General features: G+C 48.9%; 1 protein-coding gene and 1 pseudogene across 1 annotated transcript; one reads left to right on the plus strand and one right to left on the minus strand.

The window, feature by feature from the left end:
- Window positions 1-2,401: 2,401 nt before the first annotated feature.
- Window positions 2,402-6,159, plus strand: LOC144168904 (uncharacterized). Its single transcript, XM_077697898.1, has 4 exons — window positions 2,402-2,627; window positions 2,705-2,857; window positions 5,060-5,104; window positions 5,730-6,159. Exons 1-4 carry the CDS (start codon window positions 2,402-2,404, stop codon window positions 6,128-6,130), a joined length of 825 nt encoding a protein of 274 aa, XP_077554024.1. The 3' UTR covers window positions 6,131-6,159.
- Window positions 6,160-7,101: 942 nt separating this feature from the next.
- Window positions 7,102-11,069, minus strand: LOC144168905 (uncharacterized; annotated as a pseudogene).
- Window positions 11,070-16,338: the final 5,269 nt, after the last annotated feature.

The raw sequence follows: 16,338 nt of genomic DNA on the forward strand, positions 1-16,338 counted from the left end.
TCGTGACGGCGACGCAAACAAGAACTGTTTAATGAAAGTGCATGCATAGTGCGCAGGTACGCAAAAGAGTGGCGCACCGCATCTAGCCTGCAGTCCGCCTGACTGGCTGGCTTTTTAAAGCGCGATAATCGCTGATTGCGTCACTCCTCTTTTTTGAACGGCTGTTGTTCAAAAGCCGTTGTAACCTATAGTATTAGCTTTAACTAGAAGTTTCACTTCATACCACCATCGATCAGTGAACCAGCGATGGCAGAGCACCGTCACCATCCCGGCAATTTTATGGGCGCTGTAGACGTATTTAGTGCTGCAAAGCTTTTAAATGCGGAGAATTTCTTCGGCTCGCGATGTCACTCGTCGATGTTGTCGGTCGGAGCCGTCCACACGCTCACTGTGCATGCGCGTCGCGTCGAGGCGCAGGTGCGCGTCTCTCCGCCGTACCCTCCTCGCTCTCAACAACAGGTATGGCGGTGCGGGAGGAGCGCGTGTACCCCGTGCGCTCCGTCGCTCTCAACAACAGCTGCGGCGGTGCGGGGGGAGCGCGTCTGTGCGCGCATGCGTCGTAGCTACCCGTGCGCTGCGTCGCGCTCAACAGTAACGGCGGCAGGGAGTGTACACCTGATAACGGCGTGGTGGGTGCGTGGAAAGTTCGCGCGCTTGTGTACGGAAGTGTACGCATGCGCGTCTCTCCCCCGTTCTCCTCTCCCTCGAACGCGGGCGGTGTGTATATAAGCGGCGGAGCGCGCGTTCGGAATTCAGTGAAGGGCGTCTTTGCTTGTCTTTCGCTTGACTTGACGCTTTGCTTGACGGCACCAAGCAATAAAGACAGACTTTAACTTTACACTCCTTGTCTTCGCTTCTCCTTCATTCAATAAATAAGAATAATAAAGACGAAATAACAATTAAGCATTCCCAAACCATACCCAATTACGCAACATTCTCGCGATACCTCCACCACTCTGCGACGCATTTACTCGAGTTCCCCCCGTGGGAAGATGCGTGCGGGTTTTTTTCCCATAATGCCAAGTTGATCGCCGGAAGAGATAGGACGCGTCAGGGATGGGCTGGAGACCGTGTAGCAAAACAATCGGCAGTATCGAGCTCATTTTGCTTCTGTCAACACGGGATCCTATGGGACCTACGTAGCATTGTACTACCCGGAAGCCGCTTTCGTAGCGCCCCCTGGGCAGCGCAGGAGGCCTATACGGTGCCTTGATACACGCGTCCGCCTTACAGGATGGAGACACGTATACGCTGGCGCCGCCATTTTGGGTCACTCGCTCGCCGCTGCAGCAAGTCATTGTATCAACACCGGGCTAAACTTATCGCTGCAACGCGGTTTACTTGTGAAGTGTTTATCATCTTATTTGTTTCGCGTTGCTGGGGTTCTTGGGAAACGAAAAGAACAACGCGTTGAGCACGTTGAACCGATTGCGCGGCTCGGGACCGTTCAAAGGGTGTCTCCACCCTGTATGGCAGCGCTGGCATCGAGGCACCCTAGTATACCAAACTCTCATGCGCTCTCGAAGAAGTGCGCATGCGCGCAGTCTACTGACTTTGCGGCCAGGCGGTGCAGCATGCGCCGGAGGCTGTGCTCAGGGCCGTAACCAGGGGAACGGTTAGGGGGTTTTGACCCCCCCCCCCCCCGAAAAATTTTCTGGCTTGGATGTTTTCGTTGATCTGAAAATATATACTCTGATGGCGCCTGTCGACCGGCTGCCTCCAATGATTGTAACGTATGCATGTCCCTTCATAAGCTCGCCCTACACCCCCGCTTTGGACGCTAGGCGGGGATGAACAATTTTCCTTACCCATGAGGGCATTTCGACGAACGAACTGGGGAAATCCCTCGACAGATCGGCATGGACTGGTGTGTCGCGCGGCGCCTTCAACCGGCCGCGCCAGCTCGCAGCGGACTTGCCGAAAGGCCACCGGCGTGGGGCTGGAACCCGACAGAGGAGGATGCTCACTTTCTCCCCTTTGAGCTTTCCTGAGGGGCAAGATGAAGAAAAACTTGGGCGCACGGACATGGTCTGGGCGCCGGAGCTCTCGGCCCGTCGTCTTCGGGCTCCGTGCGCCCTAGCGCTTGGTTGTGAATAAACGATTGTTCGTATAGGCAACTGAGTCGGTCGCTTGAAGATCGTTGGGATGAGAGTCTCAGCGCGGCTGGCCGTCGTGGCGAGTTCCGTTGACCAAAAAATACGAGGTAGGTTGGCTGAACTCGCCGCGCTCGGAAAGGGCATGTATAACCGGTCGCGCCGAGTTGACGGGCCGTAAGGAATTGTGGGATCGAATACCTCCGCCCATTGTGACCTTTCCGGCCCGTCGCGGTCTCCCCATTCCCTGTCCCCATCGCGCCGACGTTGCTCTTGCTCTGCCGGCCGGTACGCGCGCGCTAGGCAAGATGTCTTCATCGCGGGCTCCACGCACCATGTGGACAGATGACGAAATAATGACGTTGCTAGCTTTGGTCCACCAAAAAAAACTAAGTGATTTACTCGATACCAACCGCCAAAAGAAAACAGACATATTCATGGACCTAGAAAGATGTCACAAGGAATTGGGCCTACAGTGGACGTGGGAGCAAATAAGGACATGTTGGAATAATTTGAAAAAACGCTTCACGGCTGTTAGTACCTTCACGTGGAATCGATTCAAAAAGTTTTAAGGCGCTTTAATTGTGACTGACTTTTTTGGCATTTGCAAAAACGTCTGCTGATGTGCAAAAGTGGCGCGGAGCCTTCAAAGTGGAAATGGTTCGACAAAATGAACCTTCTGCTTGGCGACCACCCGATGGTGCAAGCCAGAGATTACGGTGTCGACACCGCCGCAGAAGACGAGGACAGCGTTCTGTTATGCGGTATATGCAGATCACTTTTAAGTTTAAATCTTGCTTTGCGTGTCGTACGAGAGCTTGTTGGTTGTCGTGCTCACGACCGGCTATTTTGCTCTGCACATAGCAGGAAATCAGCTTGTGCGCCAAAAATCGCAAATATTGTACACGAACGCCTTCATAAAGTTTCTGGTCACCTCGCCATCAGAATACATTTGCATAAATTCACAGAATTGTCTACTAACGCGCGGAATTCTAACGCCACTTGTATTTATTCTTAATTCCTCACAGCCAGGTTCGACTATGAGTAGCCAAATACTTTGGGTTATTTTATTGTTTTTTAAGTTCTTATTTGGATCTTTTCTCCGGTGGTGTAAATTGATACTATTGCAACAATAAGTGCCTTTACCAATACATGTAATATTCCACGGAGGAAAGGCGTAATCCAGGGTTGGTTTCGCTATTTTTAATTCGTGTTTCAAGAATCCCTCAATGGACTCAGGTGTTTCGGACGTTTGTTCGGGTTCAGTGTTCGGGGTTTAGAGGAGATGTGGGTCGTTCCACGCGAAACATCCCCGACAGCACGCTCGACCATCTCCGATTACCCTATAAAAATAATGGTCGATCACTTTTACTGCACTATGCATGTTGGGAACCAATTTCTAGAAAAGAAAATTTTAATTTCTTGAATATGGTGGAAGTTAGGTTGCGAAAAAATTTCCCAAAAAATGAAATATTATGCGGAGCACGGTAAATCGATCCCATTCGGTAGGAAAAGAACCGTATTTTCTTGTTAAAACGCATTCACCGCTAGTATATGCTAATGTGCTTTGCGGGGAAGCAATGCAGTGTTCTTGGACCATATTTAGAAATTTTTGCAGCCTTTACAACTTCTGCAGAGATACGCAGTTGCATAGCTTGTGTCCATTGTTGACGGTAAGTGCGGGAAAAATACGAGTCACGAAGTCAGTAGTTTCGAAGCGCTAGACAAATAGAATTTGAAAAAAAATTCGCAATATTGCTCATGTTCAGGCACTTATCGCTCAGTGTGGCGCTCCATATAGAAATATACACTTTGGATCATTTGAAAGGGCGTGTAATGGATATTTATTCCGGTAAGTTTAATCCGAGTACTTTTTGTTTTACGCGAGAAAATATTATTCACATTGAGCTGCCCCCAAGGCTGCGAACGCACGAGCGTAAGTTCACTTCACTGCACCGAGGTTCTTCTGCAGCCTCCTAAATGCACCAAAGCCGGCTTGTCGATTCATGCTTCATTTTCCTGCACTCACCGCCAATAATACAAACAAATTATGCAGCTGCATTATCTCATAAAAAGTTGTAAGAGCTGTGAAAAATGTCTAAATATCACCCAAGAACAACACATTGCTTCCCCTCAAGGCACATCTTGAGACAACGCTAGTAGCTGTGAACGCGTTGTGCCAAGGAAACGCGGTGTTCTTCCTACCAACTGGAATTTTTCTCACAACCTAGTTATTGGTCACTGCCACAATATTTATATTGCTCTGAGAGTTAGAAAAAATTTCCTTCCGCCAAAAACTGGTCATGGAAACGATTAGTGTAGTAAAGCGATCGACCATGAATTTTTATATTCTTATCAGAGTTGGTCGAGCGCACTTCCTGGAACGTTTGGCGTGGAATGAGCCATGTATAATACGCGGATTTTTTTATTTCGTCACTTCGTTTTTGTGAATTTTTAAAATTTTGGTTATTCTGGTTTTTATATATTTACGTTTGACCAACTAAGGGCATCTGCGCTGTTACGGCGATAAAATGTGTTAATTACGCCAATTGTGGATTTTTTGTGGAAGCACGGTCTTCTCATTCTCGATATTTTTATTTGTATTGTCAACATTCTTTTGCCGGAGCTTTTAATTTATTCTGCATTTTTGCTAGGTTTAGATGTTGATTTCGCCAGATTTTTGTGAACATTGCATTTGTCAATTTTTGATTTCTAAAAATTCTGTTTGACCAATTATCTCCATTACGGTTATAACAATTAAATGCGTTACGACACCCATCCCGTATTTTTGTTTGAATGCAGGGCATTCCACAGTCTAAGTTTCTGGGGTACTCGGCGAGGAATGCTACGCAGGATAAATGTAGATCATGACTTGACCATGAACGTGAATGTAGTGTCAATATTCCCATCCCTGATAACAATGAAGACCTACGGCAAATGCACTACTCCAATATTTATAATTGCAGATGGCAGCGGAGAGGAGGAAGGTGCGGCCGACGATCTAGAAACATGTAAGTTTTTTTCTGTGCTGGAATGCCACAGCACTCATGTTTCCTAGTTCAGTGTTCAATATGAGAGTGAAAAAAATGATGCGCAGAACATGCGTGCAAGCTTTATTTACTGCATATACATGAGCTCATAGTACATCATGTCCACCGTTGGAACAAAATTGCCAGCAAAACAAGTGTGGTCTGGTGTGCCAAGGCATATGCCCCTCACATTTTCCCGAAGACACAAGTCACTTTTTAGAGTACATACTCCACACTTGCTCAGTTTTTGTATGTAGAAGAATTCTTTGAGATAGTAACCGGTTTTCTCGATCCTTAGACACCCTCTGTACACAATGAAGCCTTAGACCATAATACATGTGGGAAAACACAAAGCATTAACCAACACCTGCAGCACTTGCAAATTAAAAAGGTGCAGCCTTATCCACATACTCACCTTACAGCCAACTTGTGGACAGACCACTTATTTCTAAACACGTAATAAAAAGGAGCATACATAAAACACCAAGTGCAATTACATCCCCCTACAAAATGGATGAGACAAAAACTGCACAAGACCGAAATAAAAAAAATTAAAGAGGTTGTGATAAGCATAAAAAACGCTCCGTCATGGGAATTTTATTTTAAGCTGCAACATCTACGCCATCGCAAGGAGGACCAGGCCCATCAGGAACACAAGGTGGAACCCTGACCCCGGATGAAAGTCTACCCCCGAAGCGCCGCAGGACAACCACTTTTGAGAAGGCGCTCGACAAAATGTATGAAAAGAACATTGAGCAGAAAGAGATGCAGAATAAGATGCGTTTTGAAATGGAGAGGGAGCTTCTCCGAAAAGAGCATGAAAATACGAAGGAGCTCTTGGCAGGAGTCACTAACTCCTTCTTGCAGGGAACTCAAGCCCTTCTGGGGCAGTTTTTTGCCCAGCAGGCCACCCTTTTAAGCAGTCTTCAAGGCATGCAGACCTCTCCAGCCCAAATTCCACCATTCATTCCCTACCTGCCAGAGCACAGTCGCATTCCAAGGCAATAAATGGGCCAACTTTTCTTTGTGTGTGCAATGTATGTGTGTAGTTGTGTGTGAATGGGAAAATAAAAAAAACCCTAAGCATCTACCAATTTCTCGCCTACTGCCACTGAGTTCAGCCCAGTATTTGTCCTCCAGGCTTACGCGTGTTTGCGTTCTTCTGATTTTTCAGAAATGCCATCGTGCATGTATCGGCCCACTGCCTCATTGGATAACAAACAAGGCACAGTAGTGAGTGACTAGTGCTCTGCTTTTTAGTAAAATCTAGGACCTGAGTGGAAGACCGCCACATCACACCAATCCCTGTTCCTTGCAATTCCACTTGGTTTCTACTGCTTAACACAAGTATCATGCGTCCAGGACCACAACGGCAGTGGGACATGACTACAGTTAAACCGCGACTGAAAAGTCGCCGGGACCCATGAATTAAATTGAGTCTCAAACGTAGAAGGCAAAAATTGCCTCTAAATTATTTCTTCTCGAAATAGCCTAAAGTATAAATTTATTGCATCATTCAGATGAAACTAAATTTGAACTTTTTTATTTCCATTCAAAATTGAAATCACAACTTTGACACACTGGAAGACAACATGGGAAAAGAAAAAAGCATCAACGTATTAGTGTTAACATGAGCAGCCATAGAAACAAAGCGTCAGCTTAAGGGACCAGGGCATATGAGAGTACAGAACCACAGAGAAAGAAAATAACATTACAAGTTTGAGCAATAAATACAATTATACACACTCAGACACAGTGGTTTAAAATTAACTGAGGAAAGGATGGCTACAATGAAAGTACATGTACATTGTATCGTCATAGTGTCTATAGTTCGCGAAGAAGTTTGACTTTCGTTTAATAATGCAGTCGCCTCAATCAATGATAACAGACATTTGACCTAAAAAGTGCAATAAAGCTGTGATATTCAGTAAACATGCCTGAGCATAGGTACTTTATAAAGGTAATTACATATCAGGACAATGGTACGTTTTGGCGCCTGATTTGTTTACATCTGTCGCGCGTTTTTTGTTGTTCAGTAGCTGAGGTGTTCCAGTTAGCATGCAGACAAAGACTTGGTCTTGAAATGCAATGAATATATCTTGTGAAAGTTGAACGAGAAAAAAAGTTTGTTCACAACACTGCATTTATGTTGGATGAATAACATGTTGAACTCAGTTGAAAACGGGGCATTTTTATGGAACTATGGTGAGAACTCTTAGCTACGTCTCGTTGCATAAACGATTCTCAGCGCAGAAATCATACCAGTGCGCTTCTGCGTAGTGGAAAATTAGCAGCAATGTGGTCTTTCAGAAGGTCCCTGATTTCTGACCGCACCCCGCTGCGAGGTCTGCTTGAGGGTTGTGGGAAGAGCACTGATTCACTTTCAATGACAGCCTGGTCCCACGAAGCGCCATAGCCTTCTGAATGTGTTTCGCAGAAGTTGTGAAGCGCGCACGTTGCTACAACAACAGTTGGCATAAACTTATAATATATGTCAGAACGCTTCAGCAGGATGCGCCAGCGTCCTTTCAGCCTACCGAATGCCTGCTCCACAACATTCCGTGCGCTGCTTAAGTAAACATTAAAGGATTCCTCTTCTCTTGAGAGTCTACCTGTGAATCCCTTCATTATCCATGGCAGAAGTGGGTAGGTCGGGCCTCCCACCAGCATGAAAGGGATGGCTGTGCCTCGGAGCATGCTAGACCCTTGCGGCAGTAAGTTGTCGCTGCGCTTGTACAGCGCTGACATCTTCAAGGCCGTGGAATCATGAGCGCTGCCCGGGGCTCGGCATGACACGTTCATAAACCAGCACAGCCAAAATTCTAAAGTGAGACAATACAAAGTGGAGTACTTGTAGCTGCTGCTCCAAGTCAAAAAAACTTTGAACACGCAGTAGCAAAGCACAGATAAAATAAGGAGCAATTTAGTGCAAAACAATGGCCAATTGCAGGAACTGGGCTCCAACTTTTAACCCCCCCAACAGACCAGAAAAGTTACCGAGCACAGTTAACGTAGCCTAGAATTATCCCAGAACAGAACATGTTTTGTGCCTCAAGTAGTGATGTGCTAGCCCCCCGCACCCGTACCCCATTTTAGAATGGACACGCACTCACAGTCCTCCGTCATCCACAACTGCTTGCACGTTGTACGACGCCCAGTACTTTCGGTTCAGTCTCGGTAGCCAGTCTTTGGTGCGGTGATTGGTATGTGAGTACCGTCAATCGCTCCAAAAATTTGAGGTAGGTGGCACTTTTCCTCAAACCGTACAGCAATTTTTTTGCTTCATTTGCTGACGGCAACTTCACATATTCTTTTGCCAGGTGCGTTGTCACCGATTGGCAAAACATATAAAAAAACTTCTTTACTGTTGATTTGTGAACGCCAAACTGGTTTGCCACAATGCGGTATTCTCCACAACTTGCTAATTTGTAGAGAGCCATAGCCACCTTCTTGTCGAGAGGAACACGGGCCCGCACGTAGTTCTTACAAGGAGACATGTATGGCGCCACGGCAGCAACCAGGTGGCAGAAATTGTGCCTCGACATTCTAAATTTCTCCCGCCAGTCATTGTCATTGAAGTTCGTAGCCACAATTCGGTTCCACCAATCTTGGCACCGTTTCCGCATCCACACGGCCCGCTTGGTCGGTGGTGCTGTACACTCCAATCCTGCAAGGAAATATAAACAATAGCAAATTACGTTTATTTTTAAGCATAAATGAGCAACAATAGAAATAGAGGTGTAAAATTAATGCAAAATATTGTGCGGCAGTATATATGTTTATGTAAGCCTATACAAATTTTACTAAAAATGTATATTGCATTCGAATTGAAATTATAAGCCCTCAGATTAAAAAGCCCTCGTGTCAAGATCTCACTGTCCAGTCCACAAGCCACAGAAATCAGACCAGCCAAACAGGGTGAGCGTACGAGGCAAGAGGAACACGGTGCACCTTCATTGTGGTGGACTAATGAACTCATACTTCTAGCGAACTTTAGGACAGGATGAAAAAAGAAAAGACGAAACCCATGCTAGACTTCAACTTCAGCAGCATCCACCTCGCCCAACTCTCCGCTTTGATTGTGGTGGAACTGTATGCTTTGTTCCAACAATTGATAAGCGCCTCTAGTCATTTCCATTCAGAAACTGCTTATTGTTTTTCGCTGAAATTTCTTCACGGAGATTCAGGGCGCCGCCTATCTCGTCTTAGCGACAAGCCACAACTATTGCAAAAAATGAGCCACGTAGAGCCTTCAAAGGTTTTTCCACAGCATCAGGTATAGAAACGAAAGGCGTTACAAACCATGAATCACGACGAATTCCTGGAGAGACCAGCCAGGGGTGACCAGGGGACGGTACGTCAGGCTGCGGACACGCCTGCGGCGAGCGCTGTGCCGCAACAGAACCACTGCTGCCATTGCGTTGTGCAGTGTTAGCCAAGAAACCAACACAACCATAAAGTGTAGCTGATGCAAAGTGAGAAAAAATACCAAGACGCGAGCTGAGATAGCCATCGCAATGGCAGAGTGACAACTGCGTAAACAACCGCATATTGATTGGTTGATTGTCCACAGCGGCGAGAGTGCAGGCTTGGAGGAGCGGAAACCGGTACCGGAAGACGGGTTTTCGGCTCGCGTCGACGCAAAGCGTCGCTGCGATCACCGCTCACCTCGACTCGTCCGTGGGGATTCATATAAACTCGAACGCGTCGAGATAAGCTGAACCCGCCACTCAACTCACCCCGCCTCCGTGGCGTACATGTACACGGGGCTAGAATCAGCGCTGCCCTCCCCGGCAAACTTTAGCTTCGCCTTTATTATAGCTCGCCGCAGTGCATGTGAAAGGGGACTTTGACATCACGGCTCGAGAAGTCTATGTACGGGCCCCGCAGTGGTTAGTTGCAAAAATGCGCTCCAACTGGGAGCAGTAGAGGCTTGCTCTCCGCATATTGTATTTTACTTTTGGTAGTAACATGAAACGGCACGCTGCAGCATCCAAGCAAACGAAACTTGCGTTTTAGTTCAAGAAAGACTGCGCGGATCATGTTGGTGACGGGGAAGAACTACCGGCACCAACGGACAACACCGCCCCTTCGTCTTCACGGCCGAAAAGCCAAGTGCGTCGGAACGTCACCAGCGACTCACCAGAGCACGGAGGCCTATCTGAATCACCTAAACAGAAATCACAAGAGTTCGCAAGAAACCACGATCGCGACTTTCATGTGCGGCAGACAAATGGTGGCTGTGAAACTCCATGTGGCTTTTACTCTACGGTATGGAGGATCCAAGAATGAAGGCCGACCCAGACACCCGTTCTCGTAAGGCGATGGAACATACTCTGAGCGAGGCAGTTGGCGAAGCTTCGTCTTCTTCCTTACCCCAGCTATCGCCCTCTGCCTGCGCCCTTCTCATTTATTTACAACACACTCCCCCCCGGCCAGAAAGCCAACGACTGGCCTTCAAACTGACCCTTCGTATGGGGCGCCTGAATATTGTCCACGTGATCAGGCGAAAAGAAACGATGTCGGACTGTTGGTGCGGGCGGAGCTTGAAGCGATGATTCTCATCTGATGCTGCGTACCCGGTTCCCTGCGCATCAGGATCACGCGCTTCGCACAACAGGTCTTGGGGTAGCCGCCGGGGTCGTAAGGGAAGCCAATAAGTTTGCGTAGCTTCATGTGATTTTTGATAACGAGCACGTTCCAGAAGGTGCACTGCTTGGTCGGTGGGCAAACGACTGTAGCTGGGGCAAACAGAAGTCTAGCATAACTCATGATGTTCGTAAGCCTCTCACCTCCGGTTGTCAAGCTGTCTAGTTGAAGTGACGGTGATTCCGCGCTCTGCCGTACTCGATACGGTCGGGGGAGGAGCCAGATTCGGAAGCGGGATGCCGGCCGGAGCTTCAAAACTTGCGAAGCAGTCGATTTGGGCAGGAATTTGTAGACTCGGTGAAATATTTGGTATCTAGCTGGGATGCGGTCGCGGTTATCCACGACGTGACGCAAGGCGCGGCTACTCAGCTTCATTCGGGTAGGTGGGCGTCGATTCAATTCCTTCCGTCGCGACTTCAAACGGACGGTTTTCTTTCCTTTAGGAGCGTCATCTAGGTGCATACCGCAGGTGGTATCACCAGGCGACAATATCTTGGGCTGGCAAGGAGGCCCGCTGTGCTCGCTCTCGTCATAATCACTGAGCTCCTTGATCTGGTGCGGACGCGGATATGCTTCACGAGAAGGGGTAAAGGCACGGTCATCGATTGTAGAAGAGGACGACAGGAACGCGTCTGCCTTATCGGCACCCTGCACCTCATTCCTGTCGCTGGAAAGCAGCATGCTCTCACTGTCGGGGAAGACGGCGAGGCTGGTACTTTGAACTTAACAACGTGAGGGTTCGAGCTAGTTGGTACTCCATAGTGAAAATTTAAAGCGCAACAAATTTAGACACAAGACGAATGACACAGGGACAAGCGCTACTTCCAACTGGAACTTTTATTTACGAAACAACATATATATACGAAAAGGGGGAAAATACAAAAAAAAAACAGTGCATGTGCGCATCGTCCTAAACTAGACTATGTGCGCACTGTACAGGTGCGCACACGCTCCTCATGCCATGGGCGTACCCAGGAAGGCTAGCTCTTTTGCTGATAACGATACCGAGGTCGTGCTTACACAATCTTTGCCACCACGATGTATCTCAGCCGCCTCCACAATCTCCCGTGTGCGCTGATCGGGATCGCGAAAGACGACTGTACATTCATCAAATCGAGGCGAACACTTGCAGTTCTGGCAATGACTGGCGAGGTTCCCGCCCGTGTCTTTTTTCGCTCGATTGGCGTGCTCACGGAGGCGTTCATTAAGGCGCCGTCCTGTTTGTCCAATGTAGGCCCTATGGCAAGACAATGGGAGCTTATACACCACTCCCGCAGTGCAATCGACGTACTTATTCTGGTGCTTCACCCCGCACTTTTTCTTTTCTTTCGGAACCGGGCACGTAACAGTGCAAAGCCGCGACAGTTTTTCCGGAGCAGACATCAAAACTTGAACCTGTTGAATGTAGATGACCCTTTTTGTACAAGGAATTCGGAGCAGGTGGTTGAATATGAGAAAGAATTCGGCAGTTGGGTTTAATGGGTTTTCTGTCGATGTTAAAGACTTATACTACTCCTTGGCACATGACCTGATGCTAACCTGAGTTGAAGATGCCATTTTTGCTTTTGGTGCAGTACCGTTTCAGACTGAATGTGGCATTTTTGTTCAGGATTTTTTGGATTTACTGGGGCTCTACCTAAAATCAACGTATGTCCAGTGAGATGGTCCCGTGTACATCCAAAAGCAAGGGGTCTGTATAGGCTCATGCGTTGCCCCTGTTTTGAGCAACTTGGTGATGGCCCACCTTGAGAGAGAGAGAGAGAGAGAGAAATGACCTCTATTGTGTTGTCCGGCGGGGGGTGCGGATCAGGCCACGCAGGGCTTCGCCGTCACCCCTGTCTATCTACCTATTCTAGGTATCGGGCTGACCTCGAAGCAATGGGCCTGGCCTGCGGCTCGGGCTACTAGGGGTGTCCCCGCCCCGCCTCCTGTCACCGTTCCCGAGGGAAGCAACCGGGGGGGAGCGCGGGTCCTCCTTTCGCCGTTGCCACGCCAGAGCAGCCTCGAGCCGCTGGACGGCCCTGAGCTGGAGTCTGTGCTCCGTAGAGCCGCCCACCTTGACAGGTTAATTGCTGACAGGCCTTGACAGGTTAATTGCTGACAGGCTAAAGGAGACGACGGTTGTAAAAGTGTTCCGATATGTTGACTATTTCTTGGTGTTGGTTGGCAGTGACGTAGAGGCGTTTTCCCTAGATATGGCACAAGCGTTGGCGATTTTTGAGGCATGTCTTAACCCCCTAAAGGTTACACACGAGGTCCCTAAGCAGTGCCGTCTCAAATTCTTGGACCTGAGACTTCAGTTCTCGGGAAAACACGTCTTTTGGATGTATGACCCCCGCAGCCGGAAGCCGCTACTGCCGTTCAGGTCTGCTCACACCAAACTGGTGAAACGAGCCATTGCCAGCAGCTGTCTCAACAGTGCCTTGAACAAAACATGCGAGCACATTATGGACACCAGTTTCCATTTGCAAGTGCGTCGCCTAAGGTCAGCAGGTTACCCCGCAAACTTGGTTGTAGGGGTGGCCGACGCAATTAGTTCAAAGCAAAGACGGGCTGGCATCGGGCAAGGCGACCAAGGTAACCAGGCGACCCACCAACCTAACAAGGTGGTGGTTGTTCCCTACCTACACGGCATTTCACACAATCTTAAAAAGATAGGTGGAAGGGTTGACGTCAAAGTTTTGATGTCTGCTCCGGAAAAACTGTCGCGGCTTTGCACTGTTACGTGCCCGGTTCCGAAAGAAAAGAAAAAGTGCGGGGTGAAGCACCAGAATCAGTACGTCGATTGCACTGCGGGAGTGGTGTATAAAATCCCATTGTCTTGCCATAGGGCCTACATTGGACAAACAGGACGGTGCCTTACTGAACGCCTCCGTGAGCACGCCAATCGAGCGAAAAAAGACACGGGCGGAAACCTCGCCAGTCATTGCCAGAACTGCAAGTGTTCGCCTCGATTTGATGAATGTACAGTCGTCTTTCGCGATCCCGATCAGCGCACACGGGAGATTGTGGAGGCGGCTGAGATACATCGTGGTGGCAAAGATTGTGTAAGCACGACCTCGGTATCGTTATCAGCAAAAGAGCTGGCCTTCCTGGGTACGCCCATGGCATGAGGAGCGTGTGCGCGCCTGTACAGTGCGCACATACTCTAATTTAGGACGATGCGCACATGCACTGTTTTTTTTTTGTATTTTCCCCCTTTTCGTATATATATGTTGTTTCGTAAATAAAATTTCAGTTGGAAGTAGCGCTTGTGCCTGTGTCATTCGTCTGGTGTCTAAATTTGTTGCGCTTTCAATTTTCACTATGGTGATTTGAAGGCAGATCGGGACAGCCATTTGACGCTGGGTGAGGTCCTCTGCTTTCATTGTGCACGGCTTCGTTACAGCAGTCTCACAGTGAGTGGCGTTGACAGCTGTGTCACCAGGTGCCATCCAAATGGACGAACTTATGTTGGCAGCGTTTTCGTCATGCATGGTGTGCTCGGGCTGTTGTTGGCGCGTCTCTCGCTGAACCGTCGGAAGAGAGACAAAGTGGGTGTTTTGCGGTACGTTGGGAACACCCATGCTCTCTCGATGGTCACTCCTCCAGGTGGTTCGGACGTAGCCACCAGCGGCTGAATTCACAACGGCTTGGCCAAGCGGGTGGAGCAGCACGCGCGTTTGACAGGAGCGCATTTTGTCGACAAAATGCTGGAATACAGCAATGTCTTCCTTCAGCTTGTCGCCGGTCAGGTTTCCTTGAATTGCAGCATCGAGGGCCCGTATCTCGCTCGGCGTGTCGTGAAAGTGGTAAATGTTGGCGGTTAGATCGGTCACGTGCGGAGCCGGGTCCTGGAGAAGGGCGTCGATTGCCGTAATGAGCCCTGTGATTTTCTCTCGCAGGAGCCTACGGCGTAGCTTCAGGCGTTCCAATGGAAGGGGTGGCGTAGAAAAACGAGGGTCGGCTTGGGCACGAGCCATGATGGGCAGCGGTCGAGGGCAACGCCTCCCGGAACAAGTGGCGCGAAGGTTCGAGGCCTCGCGAGCCTCGCAGCCGCTGCGCCTCCAAAGTCAGGTCCAGTCGTGCCTCGAATCCCGGGTTTCACGGCACCAGCGTTGGGGGATCCAAGAGGGAAGGCCGACCCAGACACCCGTTCTCGTAAGGCGATGGAACATACTCTGAGCGAGGCAGTGGGCGAAGCTTCGTCTTCTTCCTCACCCCAGCTATCGCCCTCTGCCTGCACCCTTCTCATTTATTTACAACATACGGTCCACGCCGCGCAAAGCGAAGAAGTTCCCGTGGATCGCTGCCCAAGGAAGGTGAGTGACGCAGCCCCTACGCATTCTGTTTCATCTGATCTTGGCGCGTCGACTGTAAATACTTTTGACTTAGGTCTTTTCGTCTCTAATACAAAGGGTGTACTCAATCCAGAGACAAAGGAGAGGCTGCTGGTTAATCCATGAACCTCTCCTGCTAATTATGACTATCCAGACTCCACAAAAAGAAACCTTAAGTTCCAGCCGCACTGGGTAGGTCCTTTCCCATGGCTTGTGTACTCGGAGAACCTGCTAGGAGCGTTATGCAAATACTGCGTGGTCTTCGCACACCAGTGTGCTGGGAAAGGGGAGCACCAGCGCTTGGGCAGCTTTGTAACGAGGGCATTTACCAATTACAAGAAGGCCATAGATGCCTTTAAAAGCCATGCAGCTAGCAGCTACCCACGGGAAGTCGACAACGTTTTCGGAGACTTTTCTCGCTGTGCGGTCTGGCTCACAGCACGACATCATGACCCAGCTTGACAAAGGCCTCAAAAAGCAGGCAGAAGAAAACCGAAAAGACTTGCTGCCGATCATCGAAACAATTCTTTTTGTGGCGGGCAAAAAGTTGCCCTTCGCGGTACAGGCGACTGTGGTCCGATAACTCTGCCCGAATTGCTTCCAGTAAGAAACGATGGAAACTTCCGCGCTCTGTTGAGGATGAGGGCCAGGTGCGGCGATGACGCCCTGAGAACTCACATTGAGACGTTTCCGGCCAATGCCCTTTATAGGAGCCCGAAAATTCAGAATGAGTTATTTACCCTCTGGTAAAATAATACGAAGAAAGATCGTTGACCGTGTCAACAATGCTTCATGCTTTTCAGTCCTTGCCAATGAAGCTACGGACATATCTCGCACTGCCCACCTTTCCCTATGTGTCAGATACGTTGAACACCATGCTTCGGAGCAACCAATACTTAAAAAAGATTTCGTGGATTTTGTTCCCATCTACGACCTCACTGGCAAAGCACTGGCGAACACAAGTCTAAGCAGCAAAGGGCCATTGCTTTGACCTGAACCTGCTCTGCGGACAGGGATACGAGGGTGCAGCGTCCATGAGCGGCCATCTAAACGGCGTTCAAGCCTTCATTCGTGAAACCGTTCCCAAGACACTGTACGTGCACTGTAGCGCCCATTCATTAAACCTTGTTCTGCTTCACTCATGCAAGCTCCCAATTGTATTCGCAACTGTTTGGGAACTGTGTCCGCCGTCTTCCGGTTTGTGAGGGCTTCCCCACAAAGAACCACCGTCTACAAGACGAAGTAGAA

This window comes from Haemaphysalis longicornis, unplaced genomic scaffold (genome assembly GCF_048455015.1).
Source record: "Haemaphysalis longicornis isolate Haplotype H1 unplaced genomic scaffold, Haemaphysalis longicornis Haplotype H1 scaffold_2, whole genome shotgun sequence".
Classification (NCBI taxonomy): Eukaryota; Metazoa; Arthropoda; class Arachnida; order Ixodida; family Ixodidae; genus Haemaphysalis; species Haemaphysalis longicornis.

What these genes read in the sequence shown, in the direction of transcription:
- LOC144168904 (XM_077697898.1), top strand. Translation starts at nt 2,402, where the DNA reads ATGTCTTCATCGCGGGCTCCACGCACCATGTGGACAGATGACGAAATA. An exon ending in GAAAAAACGCTTCACGGCTG is followed by an intron (nt 2,628 to 2,704) that starts TTAGTACCTTCA and finishes GGCATTTGCAAA; the next exon opens with AACGTCTGCTGATGTGCAAA. An exon ending in GGCCGACGATCTAGAAACAT is followed by an intron (nt 5,105 to 5,729) that starts GTAAGTTTTTTT and finishes TTTTATTTTAAG; the next exon opens with CTGCAACATCTACGCCATCG.